Source organism: Melospiza melodia, chromosome 4 (genome assembly GCF_035770615.1).
Source record: "Melospiza melodia melodia isolate bMelMel2 chromosome 4, bMelMel2.pri, whole genome shotgun sequence".
NCBI lineage: Eukaryota > Metazoa > Chordata > Aves > Passeriformes > Passerellidae > Melospiza > Melospiza melodia.
The window spans coordinates 10,394,181-10,421,869 of NC_086197.1; the positions used below are offsets into that span (position 1 = coordinate 10,394,181).

General features: G+C 48.7%; 2 protein-coding genes across 3 annotated transcripts in view; one reads left to right on the top strand and one right to left on the bottom strand.

Annotated features, from left to right (window-relative positions):
* Positions 1–1,743: 1,743 nt before the first annotated feature.
* BID (BH3 interacting domain death agonist) lies at positions 1,744–20,218 on the top strand. The gene is made up of 7 exons (XM_063153831.1): positions 1,744–1,811; positions 12,530–12,628; positions 13,835–13,901; positions 15,742–15,928; positions 17,205–17,347; positions 18,126–18,329; positions 19,373–20,218. Exons 3-7 carry the CDS (start codon positions 13,893–13,895, stop codon positions 19,382–19,384), a joined length of 555 nt encoding a protein of 184 aa, XP_063009901.1. The 5' UTR covers positions 1,744–1,811; positions 12,530–12,628; positions 13,835–13,892; the 3' UTR covers positions 19,385–20,218.
* Positions 20,219–20,429: 211 nt separating this feature from the next.
* BCL2L13 (BCL2 like 13) overlaps positions 20,430–27,689 on the bottom strand; it is a 38,868-nt gene continuing 31,608 nt past the window's right edge. For both annotated transcript variants that reach the window (XM_063153829.1, XM_063153827.1), the window contains exon 7: positions 20,430–27,557. In XM_063153829.1, the coding sequence (XP_063009899.1) occupies positions 26,748–27,557 (810 nt within the window). In that variant the 3' untranslated portion in view covers positions 20,430–26,747. The remainder of the gene's footprint in view (positions 27,558–27,689) is intronic.

Here is a 27,689-nt window from a genome sequence, read left to right on the forward strand (position 1 = left end):
GGTTTTTTTTGAAGAGTCCTCACCATCAGTGCTGTGACAGCAATCAGCAACTGCATTTTTAAGTCACACATATTGGAGAATGAATACCTAATCCTGTAAGGATTCTACCTGGCCACACATCTCTTAAGAACTCCAGCAGGTTCTGAGTGTATCTTCCTGCTTGAAAACCTAAGCATCAGCAGCAATGGAGCAGTTAGCAGAAAAATGACCCTGTAGGGGATGAAAGCAACAGTGCTGGCATGGGGCTGCATCTCCTCCTGGAGCCACAGGGAAGAAGGAGCCTCATGCTTCATTTTATAAATATTACTTGAGGGATATGATGAAGAGTTGCCTCCTTCTTTAGCCTGCATCTTTTTACAAGCACTCAAAATAAGGAACAAAAAAAAAAAAAAAAACCAAAAAAACAAACAACCCAACTCTGCTCCAGAAACCAGCTCTGGAAAAAGGGCTATTATGCCTGTGGGTACCAGGAAAGTGGATAAACTAGTATTTCCTAACCTGCTGAGTGTATGGTGCATTTCTCAGATGCAGAAATCACATGCCTTTCTGTAAGCAAGAGATAACATCTCTTTTTGGTTATTCACGTGTTCTATATAAATATGTAATCCATATTGCTCAGATACCAGAAACAAACGGATATAAAAAAACCCACAGTGATTTCTCAAATAAACGAACACACTTTGGGCAGAAAGGAGAGAGGGCCACCAGTGCTGCTTGGGGCAGTGCTGACTTCTCAGGACAAACCAGCTTCAGGAAACAGAAACTTCTCTTCAGTTCCTTGAAATTTACATATTTGTGTGCCATTGTTTTCTTCCCAACACTATATTCCCAATGGAAAGCCAACGTGACTCAAACATGAATCAGAATTGGCTCTGTTTCTTAGAATCCCAGACTTTAAAAAGCGCTCTAAGGTCAGGCACCCCGGCACACTCTGTGGGGCCATTCAAAGCCTGAGTGTGGTACTGGCATCGTGATTGGGCACTTTTGGAAGGAAACTGTGTCAGGAAGGACACCTGTACTGAATGCCAGGTAAGCATTGCTCTAAACAGAGCTACGTTGAAGGATAAGGCTGTATTAAGTAGTAATTTGTTGAAGTGGGGCTGTATTACTAGACTTGAGGGTTGTAGCAAGGTGGGGCTCTCCTGTTCTCTCCGGCATCAAGTGACAGAATGACAGCACAAAGTCCTAAACTATACCAGGGGAGGTTCGGGTTGGACATGGGGAATAATTTATTCACAGGAAGGTGATTAGATTGGAGTGGGTTGCCCAGGGAGCTGGTGGAGCCACCATCCCTGCAGGTGTTTAATACTGGATGTGGCACTCAGTGCCATGTTGGCAAGGCGGTGTCTGGTCACAAGTTGGAGCCGATGACCTCAGAGGTCTTTTCCAACATAATTGCTCCTGTAGCTCTGTGATTTTATGCCTATAAAACGATCTTAAACGAAAGTCAGCATTTATATGGCGGGGAGAGAACTGGCTGTAGATGGCGTACGAGGAGCCTTTGGCCAAGCAGCACCAGGTCGGGACCCATCAGAACTCCCGAGCGAGGATCGCGGTCGGGAGAACTGTGGCGGAGCGCGGATCGGGCGGCTCCCGGTACCCGGGCCCTTGCCGGCCCTCACGCCCTCAGCCCCGCGGCCGTTGGGCCGGGCCCTCAGCGGGCGCGTGCCGCGTGCCGCGCCTTCCCGCCCGCCGCCCGTCCCCCGCCCGCGCGCCCGCCCGCCTTCCCGGGGCGGGGCCGGGGCCGGCCCGGCAGGGCGCTCAAAATCGGAAGCGGCAGGCGCGGTGCTGCAGGCGCGCTTCGGGCTCCGGTGAGTGTTACATGTGGCTGCCCAGCCGCGGGAGCGGTTCGGCGGCGGCACCGCGTCGGGCGGGAAGCTCGCGGGGTGTGCATGGGCGGCGTCCCGGCCGCGCTCCGAGACTCGGCGCTGCGCGGCCCCAGTGGCCGTGGCGGGCTCGGGGCGAGTGCCGGGCCCGCTGGCTCCTGGGCCGCGGGGCATCAGCGCCGGGGCCGGAGGTGCCGGCTGCAGCTCGCAGCCCCCCAAATCTGGCGGGTGAAGAGACCCTGCGGGGCTCCGTGTGCGCGTTCTGCTTTTTCTTCTGGCTGCTGGAAACTCCTCTGCCTCCCGGCCGCTCTCCCACTTCCATTCTGCCCGCGGAATCCCGCCTTGCGTTTCAGCGGTGCGGTTGTTTCTTGCTTTGCTCCTTTTCCCGCTCGGTCGCTGCCTCTGTCCCGCTCGTCCCTCCTCGCCCCCCCGCTCTGCCATCGACCCCGGCCCCTCCGCTGCTTCCCCCGGCGGGGTCCGGCCGCTCCGCGCCTCCCCTCGTCCCTGCTTCTGTGGCGGACCGGCCTCCCTCCCGCTAGGTGGTATTTCCTAAAACCACACAAAGTTCTCTTTGCCTTTGCACTGCGTGGTGAAGAGCAGCATCTCGCCCTCAGTTTCTGGTTGTCAGACACGAGCGGTATTGGCCGGGCAGTGCAAAGAGTTAATCGTGTGGCGGCGACCCCTCAGCCTTCCCTCAGCCGAGGGATGTGGGAGTGGCACCTCCAGCAAGGCAAGGTTTTCTAATAATAGCGCTAACCTAACGTGTTTAAAAGGAAGAGCAGGTGACTTGCACAGATGAGTCAGTTCAGCTCTTCAGCATCGCTTTTCTCGCTGCTCCTTGCCTTCCCCAGAGCTGTGGGTGTCTGGCTGCGTGTGGAGGTGGCGAGCGCCTTGCCCGGCCCTTTGTTCGCCGTGAGCAGCGCTCACGTTCCCGGTGACACTCGGCTGTGTTGGTTCGGGCTGAGGGAAGGCTGGAGCAGGAGACTGCGCAGTGTGTGTGAAGTGGAAGGGAAGGAGTGAGCAGGTTTCCTTCCTTAGAAGTGTATTTCTGTAACCTACATGCTTTGGTGATGGTGTCTGTAGCTTGGAGTGACACTGGCTCGGAAACTGCTGGGTTTGGCTAAGGGGGGGATGTTCTTCTCTCTTTTAAATGATAATAGTTTGTAGCTTTAATAATAAAAAAAAAAGGCATAGTGCCTCTGAGTTATTTAAATCACTGAAGTCTTCATTCAGGAAGTCAGTGCTTATTTCAGAAATGGTGAACTTTTCTTTATGGCTCTTGGAGTATCTGGGCCATAATCTTGTCATGGGATACTTGTTATCTGTTCAAAACGGTTAAAGTGTTTGGTGGGGGAAAGAGCAAAGTGGTTCCCCGACAGGAAATTGTTTCTGAAGGTTTTGTTTTGGTTTGTTTTTTTGGTAAAGGACTTTTTGCAAAAGTCCACCTGTGGGGAAGCGTGGTTTTTGTTCTGTTATAACTTCTTGTCACTAATCAGACTGAAACTGTTTTCACCTGCCTGTGGAAGCATAACATCTTAAAAGGTGTTATTTAAAAAGAAGGGGTTTTCTGAGTGGGTTTTTTCTCCTTTCTTTTGTAACCTCTTTACATAACTTTAGTGCTGGTCCGTGTCTTTAGGATAATTTTGCAACACCCATTTTTGGAGATCTCTTCTGTGCCACTGGTGTTACACAAAAACACTGGGGGAATGCATTGTATAAAAAGTAGCATTCTAGTACCCTGTTATTTCCTTGGATTTCTGCAACCTGTCTCTTCCCATTTTCTTGTCTTTCTTTCTAGGTCTCTTGTCTTTCATTAGAGGGAACTGGCAGGGCTTAGGGACCTGCTGAGGTGAAACTCTTGTATTTTACATGTGCAGAGTGTAACAGGTGATTGTAAACCTGTGGATAGGCTGCCCTGTAGCAAGAAAGGCTGGTGTGACGAACCCCCCCTTGTGATTTATCAGCACCTTCTTGTTTGCATCTGGTGACATTTACTGAATGGAAGAAGAAAAAATGTGCCTGATTTTTGGTTAGGTGGTTTTGTTGGGTTCCTGCCCTCCCAGTTTCTTCAAACCAGATTAGGCCAGCTGAGGCTGTGAGTTCTGCTCAGTTTCTCACTGTGCAGCAGAACAATGCACAGCACTCCACCAGGGCTGCCTGTGCAAACCTGGACTTCTGTTAGATCCTGAACCTGTAAGAGCTGTGATATAGAATTAGGGAATTAGATGGGGGTGTGTGTATTCACTGAACGCTCTCACCCGAGGCCATTTATGCTCTGTTCCCCTAAATTGTACTTTTCCTCTGCAACGGGATGACAGGAGTCATCCACACTCAGCAGGAGCCTGAGGAGCTGACAGGTCAAACAGGATTGGTTTTTTTTTCTGTAATAGAATGAAAATGTTTAGAGTGGGAGCAGGCAGACACATAAATCCAGTGACTGTCACCTTTGGAGCCCTTCCTGGGGCAGCCTGGTGCTTGGAAGTCATGGCAGGGGGGAGAAGGGGCTGTCTCTGATAACTCTGGACAGGTTTGTGCCTGGTGCAAGGAGAGCTGGTGTGGCTGTGCAGGAGCAGCCTTGAGATGTTGGTTCCTTGATAAGGCAGCTCCTTTGGCCTCTGGGCATGAACTCCCCAGCAGGAAAGAGCCAGCCTGGTCTGCGGTTTCTGTGCTGAGGGGAATTGCGTGCAGATGGGCAGGTTTCATTTTCTCTGCTTAGCAGTTCCTACATGAGTGAAAGAGCACCATTTACTGTCGATTTGGGGTTGGTTTTTTTGGGTTGTTTCCTTTTTTCCTCAAGGAGCTGCCTTCTCCTTTTTTCCTTGCCATGCTGTGGCTTTTTGTCTGTGCCAGATTACAGAGTTTTGGGGGCTGGACTTACCTGCACATCTGTGTACCGTGCAAAGCCAAGTACGTGAAAGTATTTCTCATTACTGAGTGGAGCTCGTGGCTTAGCCAAACATGCAAAACTGTTGGAGGTCCGAGCCCCTTTTAGTTTTGGATGGCTTTGCTTGGGGTTGGAAGAGGTTGCAGGGTGCTGAGTTTAGCTTTAGTTAAAGCTGATGAGTTATGATTATGGTATGTGCATGGGGGAGGGGGTCCCTTCCTCAAGTGTTTTGCAAGTCTGATTTTTTTGACCTAGACAAGAAGGGTATAGGGAAAGGAGGGATAGAATATAGAAGGAAATGTTGAGTCACACACTGTCCAATGTCATTCCTTAGGTTTGGTGGCAAAGTAGGGATAAAGCATAGAAGGAAGTGTTGAGTCACACAGTGCCCAACATCATTCCTTAGGTTTGGTAGCAATCTGTTAAGCTTCTGCCTTGATTTGTACCAGATGTCTGTAGTGAACCATGTCCTGGCATCCTGCTGTTTCCTCATCCATACTGGGCAGAGAGCAGGAGTCTGTGGAGCTGCCAGTGGTGTGGATTAGGCACCTCCTTGCACCTGGGTGGGATGGCAGGGATTCCTCCTGTCTGCATCCTGTAGCCGCTGCTCCATGCAGAGCACAGGGCTGTGTTGATGTCTCTCTCACACCCTTCTTGGCGAGGGCTGCTCCAAGAGTCCTTCAGCCCCCTCCCCTTGAGTAGCCCCGTGGCTGGGAGCCTTGTTAGCACTGCCCTGGGCTCTTGGTGGCTCCTGCTCTGGATCCAGCCTGCTGCTGTCCCTGTGTCCCTGCACCACCGTGGCACTGCTTGGCACAGTGGGCTCTGCCTGCGCTGCCCTTGCTGGCAAACATCAAACATCAGGAAGGGGCTGTAGCCCTTCATGCATTGTGGGAGTTCTGCTCTTTCTGCCGTGAGAGGACAGTGTCATGGTGGCTCTGAACTCCTCCTGCCTCAGTAGCTTGCTCCCCCCTTTCCTGTAAGCCCTCAGAGCTTTTATTCAGCTTCTCTGAGCTATCAGCAGGGGAGCTGGGCTGTGTGTGCAGTCATGGCACACGCAGATGTTGCATTCTTGTTTAAATGGCTGCACACCTGCTCTTTCATGGTGAAATGCTGTTGCTGTGACCTTTGGCCAGTTTCTAGTGCTCTTACTGCTGTTTACAGAATGGGCAATACCCAGGTCTCTCAAATATTCTGAACTATTTCCTTCATCTTTGAAGTTCCCATATGTCCCTTGGTAAGTGTAGCTTCTGGCTGTTCAGTGTGATTGCTGTAACACCTTTGGGTTGGCAGCCACGTGAAACAAATCCCCTTAGATCAGCAGCTGCTGTATTTTGGCCTTGTAAGCTCTTCCTGTGTTTCAACATCAGCCTATTCCTCCTAAGGTAGAACTGAAAGTGAAATGGTCTTGCTTTGTTTCATGCACAGTCATGTGTTTTCTCCTAGAAGAACAGATGTTTTCTCACTGTGTGTTTAGACTACAGCTGGGAGAGCCTGTAGGTGCTGAGTGGAAGAAGCAACGTGCTGAGGCATCTCCTGCTTGCCTGGCACCAGGAAAGTGTACTCCTGCAGGCAGGAATGTGCAGTTTGCAATTTTCCTGTCACAGTTCCCAAATGCTCCTGCAGCATTTCTTTGAGAATGAGTATTTTCTTAGCTCTGTATCATTGAGAAAGGTGTTTAAAAGAGATGATGCTTTCTTTCATGCTGACAGTGTATGAGCTGCTGCTGTCAAACAGCTTTGATCACAGTGTGAATGCTGCTTGGAGTTACTGTTGTTTTTGGCTGTCTGGTTTGATGCACAACTTTCTTTTTAAGATTCTTGAGGATTTCTGGGCTCCTTTCATAAGAGATTCCTTCAAGATTGTCATGATTACTTTTTAAAAAATATTTTTGTACTGGCTTCATCAGTTTAGCTGTCATGGTGGGAATGGAGGTTGCAGTGGGAGAAGGGAATCAAAGGATCTGTGCCAGACTTTCCTTCTGGGGATCATCTCTGGCTGTCTCTGCTGGTGCACAGTTGTTTCATAAAACTGAGGCATGTAAGAGATGTTTGCATCTCTGATACACTTGATGTTTAGGAGGAGGGGAGCCTGCTGAAAATTCATCTTCTGGGGAAGATGTCAAATATTGACACACAGGGTTGTGGATGCTGTCAGAGCACATGAGCGTGCAGCTGTGAAGATTTGTCTTTGTACCACTTTCTTAGAAATGGTTTGGATGTTTTTATGCTGAATGTTCAGAGCCTGAGAGGGTGAACAGGCTCCACTGAAGTAATTCTGGTGAAAACCAGCTCTGAGAATTCCCTTGACAGTAAATTGTCCAGCGCACTGAATCATTCCTGAGCAGCTCCGTGAGTACAATCCTGGCTGTTGCATCAGCACCCTTGTTTCAGCTAGGCAGGGAGCTGCTGAAATGCTGAAGTGTTGTTCTGATGCTGAAATGTTGTACTGCAGAAAGGAGAGAGGGGGACAGTGCTGCTTGGGGCAGTGCTGACTTTGCAGGACAAAGCTGAACAACTTCAGGAAACAGAAACTTCAGTTTTTTGAAATATTTGTGTGTCATTGTTTTCTTCCCAACATGACTCAAGCATGAATCAGGTGCTGGGGCTGTGTCTGCTGCAGAATCTGGGCACTTTGTCCCTGCTCAGGTGTAAAAACAGCTTTGCAAGGGTGCAGTGCCCATGGCCCAGCTGGGGCATGCTGTGAATCCAGGAGCAATTCTTGCATTTCCCTCCTTGGACACCATCACTTGCACATCACCAGTGATGGCTGGAGTTTGTCCCAGTACTGCCTGCTCTCCGTCTGTTTGTCCTTCCTTGATAATGTCCAAACACTGCAACTGTGATTCCTCAGTGCCTCCTGCTTTTCCATCATTTCCAAGGGGCAAACATAAGAACTGCTTGCACATTCATGCACTGTGCCATTCTAGCAGGGCTCTGTTGCAGCTGCTGGGCTGCAATGGTTACACTTTGAACAGGAAGCCAGCCCTGTAAGAGCAGCAGGCTTGTGTGCTAGTGGTGATGGTGCTTTTCCATCAGGGTTTGCTCTGCTCCCTCCAGCCAGGCCCCAAGCAAGGACAGAAGTATTTCCCTGCCTTTCTGAGGGGGTGGAGTGCAGGAGGAGCTTACCAGGCTGGAGTTCCCTTGCTCAACACAGAGGGAAAAACACAGCCCAGTGCCAGATCCAAGAATCTGCCTGCACTCTGCCAGCCAAGATCCCAGTCCTGCCCTTGCCTCTTGCCCAAAACACGGATGTGGAAATTCTGTTTGGGTCCAGCTGTAGTTAGCTGAGTTCCAATTCCAGCTGCAGGCTTCCTGCTGACTCAGTTTAAGCCCAGCTGTGTCTGTAGGCTGGCTGCTGCAGAATGAAATGTTGTCATGCTGCCTCTGTCACTGCTCCAGTACAGAAACCACGCTGCTGCAAAGTTCCTGCCTACCTGGTTTGTAGAGAGCATCAGTAACATGGCAGTGCTGCTTCTTACTCATTCATGTGCTGCGTGGGTGGTCACCAGAGGTTTTTGAGCCAGATGAGAAGGGTGCTTTTGATGAGGGATTTGGGTGTTTTTCTTCCTAAGAAGTCAAATACTGCCCTGATAATTGGAAGATTGCTGCAATTCACGTCATTGTGAAAAGACAGAAGAAAATTACATAAATTTCTTCAGAAACTTACATAAATTTCTATCAAAAAGCCTACTGAGAACTTCTTTTTAGAATTGTCTCTAATAAACTTTTTCTTCCAAAGAAGAAAAACCCTTTAAACAAAGAGTGAAATGTATTTCTAAGCCAAAATACACAGCTGAGAGTGCTTGGTGTCCAAACTGAGATGATAATTCTGTGCTAAAGAAGCAAAAGTAAAAATGCCCCAGCTAAGGCAGAGGTTGTCCTGGTTGGATTTTAAGTAGTCTCATGATTCCTCATTAACAGGGCATTCCTCCCAAGAGCCAAGCAAATAAATGGGCAAGTGACTGGGGCAGGAGGTGTGTCCTGCTCTGGGCCACTGAGCTGCTGCTATCCCCAAGAGTGCTCCTCATGGCATGTCAGCTTTGTCACTTCCCAAACAGGCTCTTGATGTTGCATCTTCTCTAAGCCAAAATACCCTTGGTTTGGTATTGTATTGTATTTCATATTTCTCAAGTCCCATACTCTGGTTAGGATATTCTTAAAGTCCATACCTTCTAGCTGGTTTTCTACCATGCAGCTCCTCTCTGCTGTGCTGTTCTTCATGGCTTCACAGGGGCTCCTCTTGGGCTCTCAACCCATCCCCTTTTATCCCAGTGGCCTTCATGAGCTACAGCTGCTGCCCAACCAAGGACCCCGCAGCTGTAGCTCGTCCAGAGCAACAGGACCCACCTATCCAATACATAGGAGACTCACTACAGTTTGGGAGCAGTGTTCCCTGTGGCTGGGGAAGTCCTGGCACTCTCCAAGCCAGTAGCTTTGGTGTTTAGCAGCTGTACCAAGCCATCCTTTAGTGTTACAGTTGTCACAGCTCTGTGTGTGTGTGCATCCACACATGGCCAGAGGGTCTTGTTGAGCCCATCCTTCCTCTGGCTTACACAAGGTCTCTGTCCTCCCACCACACTGCTTCTGTTTCCAAAGCCTAAAAGCAAATTCTGATTTAGGGGTGAGTCTCAAATGAGGCAGAATCTGAACACTGTTACAGGCTGGCAAATCCTTTGCAGGGCAAGGAGCAATGGGGGCAGGTTTCCTGTGGTGATGATAACATCCTATTTACTCAGCAGTGTTGGTTTGGCACACCAGCAAGGTGCCTTCCCTGGGCTGTTTAGTTCCTGTTGGGTTTATGGGCTGGAAGTGGGGCATTGCTTTTGGAGACTTTGGGCTCTGTGATGTGGTATTTGCTTACACTCTCCTGACCTAAGTGCTGCAGATAAACAGTGGCACAGCTCAGAATATCCTCAAGTAAGGAACTTCCTAAGTCTGTGGTGCTGTTTCTGTTTCTTTATTTTCCAGTAATGACTGGATATGTAAAGTAGTTGTGCCTGTGGCAGGTTCTCATGAGGACAGTAAAATTGAGTGGTTATGGTTTGATATATGGATTTAAAGTGTCAGGACATAGCAAAGACTTGGTTTCCCTGCCTGTAAAACGATGCCCTGGCTCTGTAGCTCAGCAGTGAAATATCTTCCTGCAGGACAGGGAAGTGCCACCAGGCCCTGGAAGGGAGGAACAGTCACTGTTTTACTTCTCCCAATAATGATGTCATCCTGTCAGCCACACCCAAATTCTCACCTTTCAGCTGCCACGCAGGGAAAGCAATGCTCAGACTGGAAGTTTTTCACTTTGCAGCGACTGATGCTTTATTGTGGTTTCTGCTTTGGAGATTTTAATTGCTCCTAACTCAAACGTGAGACATAAACATCTTGACAGCTCGCACAATAGCTCCATTGGCCCACAGTCCAGACATTAAAGGAGTCAGTGTTTGCAGGCCTGTGCCTTCCCTGCTGAAAGCAGTGTTTTTGTGACCAGACTTGTCTGCTGGAGCTGAATTAGTGACTCCAGGCTGAGCTGGGAGGGGAGGGGATCAATCTGAGAGAAGTGATGGTAAGCAGAGGCACTGTTTGTGGGCTGGCTTCCTTTCTGAGCTGCAGCACAAGTGTGGAGATGAAAACTGGTTTGTAGGGTGACTCAGCACTGCTGCAGGGATTCTGGGACCTGCTGCTGTTGTGGCAGCCCTGAGAGCTGTGGGGAGTTCCCCCAGCAGGAAACCATGGTGTTACACAGTGTATGAGGCTTTTCCTTGGATTAGCCCTCACTGCTTGAGGTGTGAGAGAGGCATGGAGTGCCAATTGCCTCTGGTCCCTGCTTCTCCCTCTTTTCCACCCTGTGAACTTGCAGTGCCATCTCTCCTTCCCCTGGAGTCAGGGGGTTCTGGCCCTGCCTGCTCTTGCCTCTAGTGATGCCACCCCTCATTGCTGGGCTGCACATGGGAAAAGCTCCTCTGGTGAGTTCCTTGTGAGGTTCAAAGGATGGTGTAACTTTAAAGGATGAGAGAGAGAAACGGAAGATGGGACACCAGACCTGAAGGAGCTGTGTGGCTGGAGAGCAGTCAGTCCCATCCCTCAGGGTGTGCTCAGCTCATCTAAAGAGCTGTGATTGCCTTGGAGGAAGCATCCACAGAGTTCACTTGTGAAAAACCCCAGAAATCACTTGTGAAAAATGCCAGAATTCACTGGTGAGAGCTGTGTGTGGGTGGAATGAGGTCTTTCCTACTGCACTGACAGGCTGCTGGTGGATGTGCTTCCCCAGCTGTTTTCTTGCCATAAGCCTCTCCCACAGTCCTGCATCCCATGCAGTGTTGAGTTGGAATGAACATGCCCTACCTTGATTCTGTAGAACTGATTTAAGTGGTTAAAGTACTCCCCTCATTGTTTTCCTAAGAAAGAGAGAAAGAACAGGTTGTAGTCTAAAAAACTGGTTGTAGTCTTATGTGTTGAACACTTCAAGGCATTTAGTGATTTCTCAGAAGCACCTCATTTCTCACAAAGGAATATGAGCTCCTCACAAAGTTCATTTGGCTAATGAGTGAATTGAATGAAAAATGAACAATGTATTAAAATTAGTTGATGTTTGAATTAAAATACCATATTCTGTAAAAATTCCTTGCAGGATTTCAGCAGTCCTGAAGCAGCCTTACAAATGTGCTAGTTTGGCTCTGAATCTGAGTGCAGATGGTGTTTGTACCCTTTATCAGTCTTATCTCCTTCTCCAACTAAAGATTCTTTTTGCCCAATATAAGGTAACCTTTGTCCCTCCACCAGAAACAGTCTCAATCTGAATCTAGAACTACCAGGATTTCAAGTCTTAATGATTAAAAATTTTGGATGATATCAGCATGATTACATTTGACTGTTTTTGCTTTTTTTTTTTTTTTACTTTTTGAGATTCCTTTAAGGAATTTGATTTCTCAGCAGGAACTTCATGAGTATTGAAGCCCTTTGCATTGATTCAAAGCAGTTATGCAAAACTTGAGGTTCCTGTAATTACTAGTTAACTAAAATTAAAAATAATTTGCCCTGTATTGTAGAAGTAGGAAGCCATTTGGGGGTAGAGAAATCCTTTTTCCTCTTCTCTGGTGTGTTTTTGACCACCCAAGCAGAATTTTCTTAGCTGAGGGCAGGTATTGCCTTCAGGGTCATTCACTGCATGGGTGGCCAATCTTTGCTTTAGGAAATTCAGTTTGTCAAGTTGTGTTCTGGCTCCCTTGTCTTCATTTTTTGCCATATTAGTACTTTGGAGTGTGGTAGAACTTTTCATTGTTCTGTTTGTGTGTTTGCTTTATCTCATGTACAGGAGTAGACAAAATTGCTATTTGCAGCTGTGGTGGGTGACATTTTTTAATGTCTCTGTTTTTGTGGACTTGGCCTGAGGGGTGTCTGTATGTACACAGAGCTGATTTGATCCCTGAGGGAAGGGAAGGGAAGGGAAGGGAAGGGAAGGGAAGGGAAGGGAAGGGAAGGGAAGGGAAGGGAAGGGAAGGGAAGGGAAGGGAAGGGAAGGGAAGGGAAGGGAAGGGAAGGGAAGGGAAGGGAAGGGAAGGACCCACATGTGTTGCAGGTCTCTTCTCCCTGCACAGCCACTGACACCTGCAGGTGCAGGAGGCACCTGGCTGGGCTGGAGCAGCCTGTGCCTCTTCATTTAAAGCAGAGTGTGGGAAAATTGCATTGGAAAGAAATGTTATCTCTAAATCCAGAATATGTGCAAATTGAGCCTTTCCTGCCACAGACTTAATTCTAAATCCCCACTTTCCTCTTAATCTCAGTGCTTTGAGTTCTCAAAGCTGAATTAACATCTGTGTCTCTTCCAGCCCAGAAGAGAAGTCACCCTGACCTGTTTCAGAGCCTCTGCAGGTGCCAAAGAACAGGACAGAGGACTCTCCCCAGCCAGAACACTCCTTAGGGCAGAGGTGAGTAGCAGCAGCAGGGATTTGAATGGAACAGAGGGAAATGCAAAGCAACAAGGGATAAGCCTGTGTTGTAGCTGTTAGTCTGACATAATTTCATGAGAAGAAGAGCTCATGGTTAAGAGGCTTCCTGGGGGCTGCTGTGTGTTTCAGACATTGCAGATTGTGTCTTGGTCTTGGACCTCTAAGAGCCTTTGAAGAGTTGGGAGATTCATGATCTCTTGAAATATGACTGTGGTTTGCTTCAGAGTTTGAATTTCTTTCTGCTTTCACTTCCCTCTTTCCTACCAGCATGCTTAGTTATTTAAAACACAGATGTGAGGGATTGCTGTGAAATAGTCATTTATCACTAGCTCACATCTTTGATGGTTAGCAGGCCTTTTGCTTGGGTTCCTTGCCCATTTTTGGTTTAGAAGTGCCTGCACAACAACCAGGTTGTTGCCCTGGGTGAAGAAGGCTTGGTAGGGAGGGAGTGCCCACTTTCAGCCAGGCCTTGCTCATCAGGAGTTGAGCCAGAGATTTGTGTGTGCAGCTGTATGGGACTGTGTGTCCAAGGCACCAGTGCAAGGTTCTGACCCACCCCCAGCTGCTCCTGGCAGGATGAGGAGGGAGCACTGTGCTCCTACATCTCCCCTTTGTGAGGGAGAGAGGGAGGCTCCCCTGTGCCCTCCCTTGCTGGGAGCCTCTTCCCTTGGGCTCTGTCCTGCTCTCTCTTTTGTTCCTAGCTAGCCTCCCTGGAGGCTTTGCAGAGGTGCACTCATGTCACTGGAGGCCTCTGTTGGCACTTGATCCAACCTTCCCCATCATGATATTTGTTGGGAAGTGTTGAAATGAGCCTGAGTTGCATGGAGGGTGGGGAGAGGCACCCTCAAGGCCCTGTGGCTGTGTAGCAATGCCAGCCAGGGTTTTTCATTTCAGAATATTCTGCTGTGCGTGTCAGCTCACCTGCTCCCAGGAGGTGCTCAGGAGTTCCTCTCTGATCACCCTGCTCTATGGCAGGAAGGAGATTTGTGCCTCTCATTCTCAGTTGTAGTTTCCTCAGCCCTTTTTCATGGCTGACAGTGTGTAATGGGCAGCTCTCTCCAGAAACAGGGCTATGCATCACTAAAAGGGATATTGACTATGAGACATGGCCAGACACATGTACAGCTGCAAGATGTGGATTTATGGGAATTTTTTTCCTTTCACACCTTTCTTACTCTTTCACAGGACGAGGATTTCTGGTCTGAAGCAGAGGGTGACAGGAGCTGCTGTCCCTGAATCCATTATGGAGCAGGTTAGAGTCCAACACGTCTGAATTCAGCTGTTCACAGTGTGCAGTGGTTCTCTGGTACACTTGTCCTGAGATGCTTTGAAGGGGATAAGTCTCAGTGTTGGCTGGTGTCCTTGAATTTCCCAGAATTTCTGCAGTGTTCCTTGCACTGCTCTGAATACAAGGAAGTGGATGGAACCAGTTAGGCTGCAAGCTGCTTCCCTGCAGCTCTCAGTGTGACACTTCCCTTTGGGGCTGCAAGCTGGAGATGTAGCTCTGTAAGAGACTACAGTGTTCATTGATAAAGCTACAAACTGCTAAACTGATAAAGGAATGGGCACAGCCCTGTGATCAGTGCATTGCATTGCTTTTTGTGAGGTTAAACATTGGTAATGCTGTTACTTAGCACACTTAAATCTTACACATTGAACTGTAACTGAAATGTCTGTCAACCTCCCCCAGCCCAGCTGATGTTAAGATACAGTTCTGATCCCCTACTCTGCCCTCTGCAAAGCCTTTTGAATACAATATGATTTTAAAAGTATCAGTGATAAACCCAATGACCAGCCCAGCAGGCAGTTGAAAGGGATTGCCACCAGGTGACCTGCACTGCTGTCTGCAAACAGGCATGCTCAGACCATGGAAGGTGTGCCTTCTCTTCATCTCTGACTGATCATATCCTTTATTTTCCATTTGTTTCCATTGCTGAACCCTGCCTTTTGTTGACTTTGTTCCTCCTTTTGTTTGCCCAGTCAGATATGGTCATGTCAAGGCTTTGCAAGGTTCCACTCCCCAAAATTCCCTTTCAGTTACCAAGTTCATCCTGGTTGTATATTGTCAGCATAACAAACCATTCTTCTTTAACTATTTTTCTTCTCCCTAAATAAAATAAGGCCTAAGTATTTACTTACAGGCAGACCATCTGCATACCAGAGTAAAGGTTTTCCTTCTTTATTTATTTCTGTGCTTATATCATGTCCTACTCTCATACCTGTTTAACTAAAATTTTTGGAGAGCCTCCTGGTTTTCTGGAGGCCTTAGTTGGTTATGAGGTTGGGTGCTCCAGTGTGGCCTCTTGCTCCCATCAGTCTGCCTGCCTCATGGACCTGCAGCCTTCAAGCAAGGCAGCACACAGTGCCCTAATTAATGTGGGCACTGTGTGCTGCCTTGCTTGAAGGCTGCAGGTTGTGTGGCCATGGAGACACATGTGCCCATTTACTGGGGGTGAATGTGCCACTGGAGGTGGCACTGATCTGCCATCTCATGTCACTTTTGTTGTGAGCAGCTGCTTAGGTCTCTGTGAGGAGCTAAACAGGTTTATTATGGAGCTGGTTGAGGTTCCTTTGAAGAGGGAGAAGAAATATGAACCTTGGGGTTTTTGCAGGCTTATGTTCTTATCTCTATTTCCCACCTTGTTACTGCTCTGCTCTGATTACATGGAAGTGGGGAGCTCCTGCCTTCTTTATGCACAGCAAGTAGAATGCCCCGTTCCCAAACATAGGGTAAAACCCTTCCAAACACAGGTGTCTGAGTAAGGGGAATGGATGGGTTTTGTGAGCTCACACCTGTTTCAAAAGAGGAACTCAGATTGGGATTGCTGCTATTGCCACAGCTGGAAAGGTGAGTAGGAGCTGAGCTGTGTTTCCCACACCAGTTTGTAAGAGCAGAGCCTTCTGTCATTCCCATGGGACAGTCCTGTGTGTGTCCACAGCCAGGAGTCAGTCTGCCTTTGCTGAGGCCTTTGGAGCCCCTGGCTGATGCTGTGCCCCGAGACGTGTCAGGGTTGGCAAACACTTCATGCCTGGATGCTCCGAGCGGGACGTTTTCTAGGCATGGGCTTAACAGTGATCTCCTTATGGTTCAGATCAATGGACCTCTTCAGATGGAGCATGCATTGCTGTTCAGCTTCCTGGAGGTGTCCTCTGACTGTAAGTTCAAGGAGCAGCTGCATTCCCTGCAAAGCCAGCAGATCATGTTGTGCCAAGGGAGCGATGACGATGAGCTGCAGACCGACGGCAATCGCAGTGGCCACTTCCGGAATGGTGACGTAGGTGAGCAAGCTTTGCTCCATCTCACGTCTCTCTGAACATGGTGGTTTTCTTTACACATTTCCTATCTTTGTTTGTATTTATTGTCTGTTTCAGAGGAGTAATGTTTTCTCTGTTGAGAAACTTCACTGTGTGGCTGCTGGTTGGGAGTTTAACACTTAGTGCTTAGCACTTTCTCTCTCCCTGGATTTCTAGAGCACCTGTCACTGGGTTTTGTCTGCAGTACACCAGAACAAGGCACAAAGCTGCTACTGATGATAGCTGCCCTCAAAGGAGTGTGATACTAAGCAGTTAAGTTAGGCCTCACTCTGCTCCTCAGGCAGTATCAATACTTGAGCTAGGATCTTGGAACAACTTGAGTTCTGGTACTGGGTGAATCCCTTTCTGCTCTACCAGTCTGGTGAAAACTGTTCCTCAAATAGCTTCTGGTCCTGTTTCTGCTTTGCTAGCCATCTGCAGGGTGGCTGCTGCCCCTTGCCCAGGGTGTGTCAGCTGGCACATTGACCTCAGCTGAAGCAGGGTGAGGAGGAACTGCCACAGGAAATAGCCCTCTCACACCAATTTGCATAGGTCTCATGCCGGAAGCAGGTAGGACAAGGTGTAAGGTTCTCAGCTGAAAAAGGACAGATTCAGACTAGATGTAAGGAAGATTTTTACAATGAGGGTGGTAAAACACTGGCACAGGTTGCCCAAAGAGGTGATGGATGCCCCACCCCTGGAAACATTCAAGGCCAGTTTGGTTGGGGCTTTGAGCAGTCTAATCTAGTTGAAGATATTCCTGCTTATTGCAGGGAGTCTGGATGAGATGGCCTTTCAAGGTCCCTTCCAACTCCAACTATTCTATGAGGTGCTGTATTTTAGGTCCTGTATTTTAGGACTTTAAGAGACAAGTCCTGACAAGTCACTTAAAGTCTAGAATAATTAGGTTGAAAAAGACCTTCAATGTGTTGCAGAGCTTCTCAATTCCCCTTTCTGGGCAGGATGTTGGCAGTAACTGTCCTGTTCAGATTTTGGTTGGAGATGTTCTAACATGCCCTGCAATGATTTTTTTGAGCAGGGTGAGGCTGCATTTTACCTAAACTACAGATACAAACCCCTGTTTGCCACACCTTCTTGTAAGCAACCTGGGTACACTTAAAGAAATTGTGCTCAGACCTGTCATGAATACAGTCAGGGCTGGGAAGGAGGTTGCTAATTGATATTAGCAAAATGCTGTGACCTGTACTGAACCTGGTCTGACTACAGCCTGTGAACTAAATTCTGCTCTTTGTGTGGGCAGGGTTGGCTCCAACAAATGAAGAGGTTATCCGGATCATTGCTGCTCAGCTCGCTGAGATTGGAGACCAGTTTGATAGAGAAATCCAAGAAAGAGTAGTAAATGGCCTAGTGCAGCATTTTTTGAATGAGAATCTGTCTAATGAGGTGAGTGAAAAGCAGCCTGATAAGCAGTTCTCCTTTTAAATATTCTGCATCCCTCCTGCTGTGACTTTGAAGGCATCTGAAAATTAATTCCAAACATTTACCTTTGAAGATTTGTTAGAGGTGATTCTGTGGCAGAAGTTAATGTGTAAATTGGGTTCCTTGGGCTCATTTCCTTTCTGCAGATGATGAAATGGTGATTGTGGAAAGGGACTGACTTTGAGGCATTTTGTCCTTCTTTTGATGGCCCCATGGCTTACCTTGGGAAATGAATAGTCTGGCTAAGGCTTAGTTTTGGTACTTAAGATCTTTGCACTTTGGTGCCAAGTCCTGTATATCTGCTGACCATCACATAGGTAAAAATTGAGCAGGTTAGTGACAGGGGCTTAACTCGTGCTTGTTACTGAGCACTGAAGTCATGAGACCCTTTTCTGATGCTGTGAGTGTTCATAGGCACAGTGTTGGGAGTAGCAGTGGGTTTAGGCCCCTTCCTAGATGCAGTTGGCCCAGCATCTAACATGCCTTGCTGTTGTGCAAGGGAAGTAGAGTCTGAGGTCTCGTGTTAAAAAGGAAAAGGAAGGCTATCCAAGGATTAGTTCTATATCTGGATCAAGGGCCATAGTTTTTGGGGGTGTTTTTTATGTAACAGCTGGCTGCCATGGCTGGGAGGAAGGGGAGCAGACCCTGGGGTGTTGCAAGAAGCACAGCAGGTATTAGCACAGTCCTGGCATGCTGAGAGCCCTTGCTGTGGCACTGAGATCCCCCTCTTCCTCCCACACAGGAGATAACCCGGCACATGTCCAGGGTGGTGGGAGAGCTCATGCAAGCCATCCCCTCAGACATGGAACGGGAGAAGGCCATGTTGGTGCTAGCAATGGTCTTGACTAAGAAAATTGTGAATACAGTGCCCTTCCTTCTGCGCCGTGTCTTCGACACCACTGTGAACTACATGAACCGGCAGTTCCACAACTACATTGTTGATATGGTGAGTGCTGTCAAACTGCTCTGTGGGAGTCACAGCCAGCCTTTTGGCTGTCCTGGGTTATTCCCTGAGGGGTGGCCTAGCTCTGGACTGCCTGCTGCTTTCCCTGTAGTGCTCTGGAGGTTGGGCCAGAAGGCAGAGTCAGTCCCTGCAGAGCTCTGCAAATGAGTGTGCTTGAGGGGGTCATGTCACATCTGCTTGCCCTCCCCCTCAGAGCAGCCAGTGAACAGAGTGCATTTGTTCTGTCAGGCAGAGAGAGCTGTGCCTGCTCCTCTCCTCCTGCAAACTCCTCAGGGAGCTCTACCAGTAACATTCTGGTTAATGATTCTTTCATTCCCTCGGGGAAAGAAAGCCTGACCTGAGCTCTACTGGCTCCATTTCCCCAGTGTCTTGACCCTGAGCTCTCTGCTCTTGTCTTCCTCAGCTCCCCAGAGCTTGGGAGAGCTGGAAGGGGAAAGGAATTGCTTTTGAGAATTAACACTAGCAATGAGAAATAGTCAAATCTGTTCTTGTTCCCTGTTGGCACTTGGGCAGAGGCGGGGACACTCCTGCACTGCAGCCTTGCCAGGGACAGCGTTGGCAGCAACCTGCAGCTGGGCTGGCTCACACTGTCACTTTGCCTCACCCTGGGCATGGTGTCACTGTGCCGTGTCCTTCAACTCTGCCCTTCCCTTCCCTTCACTCACTTTGGCTCCAGCGTGCTGAGTTATGCCAGACCTGTCACTTGTGTGAGACTGGCCTGTGCTGCTGCCCCAGCTGGCTGGCAGCTCCGAGGGCTGGAGCTGCCCCGGGGCTGTCCCTCATTGTCCCCGTGGCCGTGTCCTGCTGCTGGCACGGGCAGGAAGGAGCACGGCAGGTGGCAGTGTTGGTGCACGCTGGAGCTGCCCCGGGGCTGTCCCTCATTGTCCCCACGGGCAGGAAGGAGCACGGCAGGTGGCAGTGTTGGTGCACGCTGGAACTGCCCTGGGCGGGCACAGGACAGGGCTTGGCACGGGAGAAGAACCCTGCTGCTGTTCATAATGCCCCTTCTGTTTCTCTCCCTCCAGCTGGGTGAGTGAGCTCTCCAGGCCTGTGTACAGCATCCACATTACTGAGGACTTTCTCTGCTGGATGAAGATGACTCTATTTATGCCTAACTTTTGAAATACAGCTGTGAAATGGATGGCAGGGCTTCATAGATAGGCTTTTGTAGACTAGCACAGCAGTAAGAGTAGTGTGAGCTGCCTGCCAGCTCTGCCAGTACCTGTAGGGAGTAGTGTCTGCCTCTTTCCTTTCACAATATTTTTTTAATTTAGCAGCAGCAGATTTTGTGCAGAGCCTGCCTTGTGCCTCCACAGGCCCAGTGGGCACAGGGCCTGTCCTCTGTGGTTTTTCTAAGCAGCTGTAGGATTTTGCTTTAGTTATTCTCTTCCCAGCCCTGCTCCTGCAGCTGAGCCATGCTGAATGTCCCCAGGAAGGCCTCAGGCTATGGAATGGGTGGTTCATCAGCAGGGGTGGGTGGGAATCAGGTTTATCTTGATAAGAAGCTGGAAGCAAGAGGGGACAGATCCCTGAAGGATAGGGTGGGGTGTGCCCAGAGAAGGGTGACACCAGGATACTTTCAGTATCAATCACCATCCTCCTGTTTCCTTGAAAAATAAAACTGACAGGAAAAAAATAAAAAGAAAGGGGTGGAGTAGGGACGGGGAAAGTTTTTTGACAATGCAACCTGAATATATTTTGTAGTCTCAGGCTGAACAAACTTGGACTCAGGTTGTTTGATACCTACTCATACAAGGTGACAAATGTGTCACCTGTGATCCAGCTGCCTCAGGCTTTTTCCAAGTATGTAAATATTTTGTAGTGTTTTTTAACTTAAATAAAAGTTCTGATGGCTGCTACAGCTCTGCAGACTTTCAGTCTCCACCTGAAAATTTTTTGTGCTAATACTCATGGCATTCTTCTAATTCACCATGGCTTCTGATGCAGCTGCCAGCAGTAGAGACAGCACTCTAGTCCTGTCCCTGTGCCTTGAATAATCAAATTTCCTGTAAGTAAAACCACCTTTTCTTCTGGTGCCTGCACTAAAATGGGAAGAGTGGAAGCACAGAAGTAGTCTACACATTGTTTCTGAAAACTGTACCATTTATTAAAGTGCAACCTGGGAGCATGGTCTTACAGCAGTGTCCCATTAGCAGAGGGAAAAATGTACATACCCCTTCACTTGAACTGAATATTGAATGATGAAGCTGTAAAGAACTTTCTTGTCAAGGTGGAAACACTTTTATTAACCAAATGGCACAAGAAGCTTTCGACAGTTTTCCCCCGAGGGCTGCACTTGCACTTGGAAGGAACAGCAGTGTGACGAGTTCCTGGGATAATGGGTGACCTGAGGACCAGTCAGGGTCTCTTCCCCCAGGCAGGCCTCTTGAGAACAGAATCCAAAAGCCCTGCAAGTCTGTCACTATTTGCTTGCACCCAGCAGAAGAGATCCCCTAACCTGCAGCTTCAGAGTCAGTCCCATTAGTCTTTACTACTTAACAAATCAAGTGGCATTCTTTTGGTCTGAGTGGGTTTTTAGGTTTACAGTTGAATAAAAGCTTATCCTGCAAGTTAAAACTGAGGGCAAAGCCCCTAAAGGTACAGCAGTAAGATGCATCCTCTGCAGTTTGTTGTGTCCACATTGATAGTGTCCCTTGCCTGCCCTGCAGATACTGCAGGGAGATCAAAAGCAGCTTCCACTGGAAGCCAACAGGAGTTCCCCCACTTCTACAGCATCACCACAGACCTCTAGCTTGGAGGAAGCAAGTCAGCCTGCCCAAGAGACTGAGAGATGGTCAGCTCTAAGTAGAAAAAAAAAAAAAAAAGTGATAAAATTATTTAACTTAACCAGGTGGAGCTGAGTGATGTGTTGTGGTTCCTCTGGACTTAACACTACTGACCCTTCCAAGCCAAGTCCTGGTGAGGTACCAGACACAAACTGAATTCTGTTGCCTAGACCTGGCCCTGCAGTCCCTGCTTCCTCTGGGCCTGAGAGCTTCTCCACCTGAGTCAAGTAGTGCTAGCTTAAATTTTATAAACAGCCCCCTTCCATTTTTTTTTGTTTTGTTATGGCAATACAGAGCTTGCACTCTTAAGCACAGGTACATCCATTAAGTCAAAATAATACTGTTCCTGCAACCTTCCTGATGCTGAAATTAAGCAGTCCAAGGCAGAGCTTTTGCCCTCATTAGGTAGAGCAGATATTGTGCCTCACACCCCTCCATGTTTCACAGAATCACCTGGTTTGGAAAAGACCTTTGAGATTGACTCCAGTCCATGACCAAACACCACCTTGCCAACCAGACCATGGCACTGAGTGCCACATCCAGTCTTTACTGAAACACCTCCAGGGACAGTGACTCTACCAGCTCCCTGCAGCCCATTCCAATGTCCAATCACCCTTTCTGTGAAGAACTTCCCAATGTCCAAACTAAACCTCCCCTGGCACAGCTTAAGGCTGTGTCATCCTGTCCTGCTGCTGTTGCCTTGGAGAAGAGCCTGACCCCACCTGGCTCCTCCCTCCTTTCAGGTACCTGTGGAGTGACAAGGTCTGTCCTGAGCCTCCTCCTCTCCAGGCTGAGCACTCCCAGCTCCCTCAGCTGCTCCTTGCAGGATTTGTGTTCCAGACCCCTCACCAGCCTCGCTGCCCTTCTCTGGACTCACTCCAGCCCCTCAGCATCGCTCCTGAGCTGAGGGGCCAGGGCTGGGCACAGCACTGGAGCTGTGCCCACACCAGTGCTGAGGGCAGGGGCAGAATCACTGCCCTGCTCCTGCCCACACCATTCCTGAGCCAGGCCAGGAGCCATCATTGGCCTTCCTGCCCACCTGGGCACTCTGCTGGCTCATGTTCAGCTGCTGTCAGTCACAACCCAGGTCCCTTCCTGCCTGGCCACTGTCCAGCCACTCTGTCCCCAGCCTGCAGCACTGCAGGGGTTGTGCCCAAAGTGCAGGACCTGGCACTTGGTTTTGTTGAACCTCCTATCACTGAACTCAGCTTATGGATCCAGCCTGTGCAGGTCCCTCCCAGAGCTCTCCTCCCCTCCAGCAGACAAACACTTGCACCCAACTTGGTGTCCTCTGCAAATCTGCTGATGTTAAACTCAATGTCATCATCCAGACCATCAATGGAAATACTTTCTCCCATTGTGCTCCAACAAGAGCAGACACAAAGCTCAAAATATGACATTCTACTGAAGCCCTGGGCTTTCTGCTGCCTGTAGGCATCACACCTAGGCCAGCCACGTGCACCTCTCCACCCAGTCCCCCATTTCACAACAAAAGATTGTAGTAATTACACTCTGAAACTCTAACAGGAACTTGCTCTGGCTTAGTGACTGCAGAGCCAGAAGCATTTCTAGTTTTTCCCAGAACAGCAATAATCTACTTTACTAGGGCTTTGCCAGTACTGCCATAACCCTGTAACTGACACTGAATATAGGGAAGGTTTATAACCTCAGATTATTTTATCTTCTACAATCATTACGATGAAAGAAGACCAAACTTCAGCAGCTTGCTTGTTTAGTACTAATTAAACTTTTCATTTGTGACCACTAGAAAGCATTGATTAATTTAAAAATCCAGTCCAGCATTTTAGCCTAGCTGTGATCAGGGGAAAGGAAGGAAATGGGATTCTGGCAGCAAAACTTGTCCTGTGTAAGAGCACTCAGCACTGCAGCTTCCACCTGGCACTTGAGCTGCAGCTGCCTGAGCACAGCCAGAGTGAAAAACGAAGCCCTCACAAACAGCAAGGATGGATTCCTGCAGTGCTGACTTGCCCCACAGCTCAGGGGCCTCAGGAGCCCAGCAGGCTCCACCCAGCACACAGGAGCTGCAGCTGGCTGGGACAGGGCCCTCATCTGCACTCTGGGCTTTTGGGCAACACAGGAATTCTGTCTTTGCTCTCAGCCTCTTGTTCCTGCAGTGCCAGCTGAAGAAGGTCCTTGCCCAGCTCCCACAATGCCCAGCTAAGCAGAGCTTAGAATTAAGCACAGCTGAATTAAGTTGCACCTTACCTTGAAAGTCTTTCCCTTGACAGCTCCTTATTGAGCATGCTGCCCACTGCAGTTCCTTAAGTATTTCCCACTTTTTTCACAGATCCAGCCCTCTGCTGTTTTAGCATCTCAGCTTTAGGGTATGCTAAGGATAAAGTGAAGACAGAATGGGTCTAAGGTAGATATTTTGTTAAAGTACAGGCCACTAGAGGACAGATATTGAGGCACTTCTGAGAAGGGGATGAGCAACACAAGTGGAAGTAATTCTATATGCCCTTTTGCAAGTGTATAGCTCCTGCTTCCCCTCTGCCAGCTAGGAGAGATCCACTAAGGAGAGGCTGCATCACACCTTCCAGGGTAACTGGAGCCTGCAGTTTAAGGTTACTGTAATATACTTGAAGATGGGGGAAGAAAACTTCCATTTTCTAATTCTCACCTCTTAACAGAGCAGCCTCTCACTCAGGTCTGTAGGAACACTGCCATCTGAGCTTACCCCCCTTTGGTGCCTTCCACAAGGCCTGGCCCAGCTCTGACCACAGGACTCCAAACTCTGCAGAATTCTACCCCACAGCTGACCTTTTTAACTAGTGGAGTGCTCCCAGAGGAAAGAGACTCATGCAATAAATTTTTTGAACATGTGGTCAGTTCAAATTCTCACTGATTTGCCAAATCTAAAAGACCCCAGAAGGAAAAGAACATTATAAACAAAGGACCAAGTAACCAAAACACAGTGCAACTGATGCTCCATGAAATGCAGCAACACACAGGTACTCAAGGCTTCTGCCTGACCACGGAAATGCCTGACACAGTCACTTCTTTTCCTTACCACTGCTGCCACCTTCTCACTGCTGTGCATGGATGCTTTTTATTTCATGCCCCACTGGGCTCCTTGTGGCAGAAAGTTTTTAACTTCTTCCCTTGCCAGCTTGGATTTATTCTTGTTTGTCCTCTACCCATCTCCACACTACTACTGAAACAACCCTATCCACAGAGAAGATGAATCACACCAGCTCCACCCTCCCCCACTGGTACACAAATTATCCAGAGTGTCCTCAGACTCCATCTCTGCCTCAGAGTAACCTGCTGGGTGCCCAGAGGTGGGGCTGTACCAAAAGCAGCTTCATTGCCTTCAGGAAGAACAGTTTGTGCCCAGAGAGGAACCCAAAGCCTTCAGCAAAGCACAGAGAGGGGCAGCCCTGCTCCAACTGACCAAGCAATAAATAAAGCTGCCCTTGCCACCTCAGGGAGTGTACTACTCACAATAAACAGGACACGTGAAATGAAACAAAACTGTTCCTGCATGTCCATGACAGATGGAGATGAAGAGACCTCTCCTCCACGTAGGGAAGCTCCTGCAAGGGGCCAGGAGGGGAACTGCCCTGGTGGGGAGGCAGACACCAGAGAGCCCCTGTGGGATGAGGAGGTCCCAATGACCCCTTCTGGGACACAGCACAGCAATAAGTACCAGCAGGGCACCAGAAAATGGCAAAAAAAAAGAGTCAATTCCATTTTGAAATGCGATAAAAGATTTGGGGTTCTTTTTTCTGATAAGGCCAACTTGCTATGTTTTATACATGGAAGAAGAGCAATCAATGATCAACAGTACAGTCCAGAACTCCAGAGCTCCAAGTTCAGTCCACAGCTGCAGTATACACACAACCCTTCCTCTTAATAGTCAACTTCACACACACACAGTTCAAAATCCAGTAAGTTTTCTAGAAAATCCATTTCACAAAAGCTTACACAAAAATAATTCCTCAGAATCTGATACATTCTGACTAACTTTCCAGCATCCTGGGATAGGAAAATACAGCAAGAATATCCTAAGATAGAGAATATGCGAAGATCTCTTCATTCTGAGATCCCTTAAGAAACAGGCTCATCAGGATATGGTTATTTAGAAATAAAAGTACCTTGTCTTTGTGCTTTGCAAAGACTTCCCCATAAGCTCATGTTTTGTTTTTTACATTATCACAAGTTCCCTTTCACCTTCCTCCATCTGGTCTAAGCCACAGTGCCAGCACCAACCCTCAGAGATCCATCAGTTCTGCCTGGGAAGCCCAAGGTGTTGCCCACGGAGCTGCAGCTGGACAAGGACAGGCAATGTGCTGAAGGAGGAACACTTGCAGCTGGATCCCACTAAGGAGCAGGGCAATACCTGAAAGGCTTCTCTCCACACACACCTCAAGTGCTGTGACTGCAGGAAGGGGGATTTCCTTTTTTTGCCAAAGTTAATTGCTCATGATTTGTGAACCTGTAAGTTGAGGTAATTACAGATTCACAGTTGCAGAAGTCACACTGAACAGCACTCTGGGCCAGGTCAGGAACAAGCAGATAGAGATGTTTAATGCTCTTTTGCTCAGTTACTAGAATCCATTGCTTTATATATCTGGGATGCTGTCACAGGCAAGACCAAGTTAGGACTAAATACACTCTGTGCTTAACTTGGGAAAGACAATGCAGACTGCAGCGTGACACAGGACAGCAGAGCATTTAATATCTGAATTGCACTTGAGGCACTGGCCTTGCTTCCACACGGGTTTGCTGTATTTTTGCTGAATATACCCCAGATATCAGAGTAGCGATCCCAAGGGCACCGTGTCCAGCATCAATTTCGTACCTCTGGTAACTGAAGGGTTTGCAGTAAAGTGGGCTGGGCAGGAGCAGAGCAAATGGATTCTCAAACCAGCAAACAGCAGTGTCCCTCCCACCCTCCTGGGCAGCACCTCTGCCCCAGCAACACCAGGATGCTCAGAGATAATACAGCTAGAGAGAGGCAGCATCTTCACAGGATGGGGCTCCAGTAAACGTTAGGGGCCAAAACCAGTGTGAGCCAAGAGGTAAGAATAAGCACTGTCCCACTGGGGCTTAGGAGGAACCTGGAAGGTTATGAGGAGCAGTGCTGTACCTGAGAGGAAGCTGAGACAAAAGGGACACCAGCCTCTCGCTACAGGACTCAGGTTGCTAATGTTGGTTAGGAGGAGCTCGGGGGCACAACGGGAAATGACAAGACAGCACAGCTGCAATAGCGGTCAATCTGAGAAGCCAAAATCTCCAGGGGCTGGCAGCAGCTGGCTCTCCCCTTCCCCTGGGGATTTTTTGTTCCAGTTCCTAGAGTATGAGCACCCCTTTCTTCAGCACCTGCACTTTAAGTTCTTAAATTTGCAGATTTTTTTGTTTTTTTTTTTTAAAAATACCCCCGTACTTTAATCACGAAAAACCAGTCCCCGCCCCGATTCTACTAAAAACATGATTGTCCGTAGCTGGAGGCTTATTGAACAACCTCACCTCATCACCACTGAGTTACTCAAATGTCCAATTAAACAGCAGGCAGCTCAACCTTTAGGTAACACAACTACAAAAATTGGATGTGCTCTCTTCTCTCCTCCCTCCTCCTCAGAGAGCTCCGTTACTTTTTCCTAAGCGCCAGCGCTACTCCGACTGCCACGGCCAATATAGCGACCGCGGCAGCCCCGCCGTACAGCAGTATGGATTTCCCTTCTGGCAACAGGATAGGCTTCTCCTCTGCAGCCGAGGACTTCTCTTCTATTTCTTCCAAATGGCCCTCTTTCCCTGCTTTTTTTTCCCCTGGAAGCACTATTTTCTCAGGTTCTGGTGCAGCCTTTTCTTCTGATGGGGCTAACTTTGGGACAGGTTTACTTAACACGGGGATTTCAGGTTCAACAAGCTCTTCAGCTGCTTTTCCCTTTTCCTCCTGTTTTGTACGCAGAAGTGCAGAGGGATGTGCTTTTTCAGCAGCAGCAATTTCAGGAGGTTTTATTTCCTGTAAAGAAGCAGAGGTTTCTGGAAAGGCTGCCTGTATGGTCTCTACAGCACCAGCTGGCACCACTGCTTCCTCAATCCCCTCTGGTATCTCTTCCTTCTCCACGTGAACAATGTCAGAGTTGGAAGAGTTGTTCTCACTCCTCTCTTCAGCCCCTCCGTTGCTGTCCAGGCTTTTGACCTCTTCGGGATCCATGGCCACCTGCTGCCAGGACTCAGGTCCCAGGGACACTGGCAGGCTCTCCGTGTGCCAGCTCTGACTGGCTGACAGGGACACGGGCAGGCCCTCCGACTGCCACGACGTGGTCACCGTGGGGGACTCCGGGGGGCTCACCTGCCCTGAGTTGTCACTGGTCAGGATGTAGATGTCATTGCTGTCCTCTGCAATCAGCCCGGGATACTCTTCCTCTTCAGATTCCAAAGTGAAGACTGTTCCCTAAGAACAAAAAGGAGGACACAACACATGAGTGATTCCTTCAGCGTTCCCTCTGTATGGGACAGAGCAGAACAGGACACCTGGAAACTTGGTGAGCTGGAAGAAAGATGAGAGGGCCTCTGCAGGAGCAGC

Coding starts and splice junctions, on each gene's coding strand:
- BID (XM_063153831.1), top strand. Junction 15,929..17,204: donor CTTCCGGAATGGTGACGTAG/GTGAGCAAGCTT, acceptor TTGTGTGGGCAG/GGTTGGCTCCAACAAATGAA. Junction 17,348..18,125: donor ATGAGAATCTGTCTAATGAG/GTGAGTGAAAAG, acceptor CCTCCCACACAG/GAGATAACCCGGCACATGTC.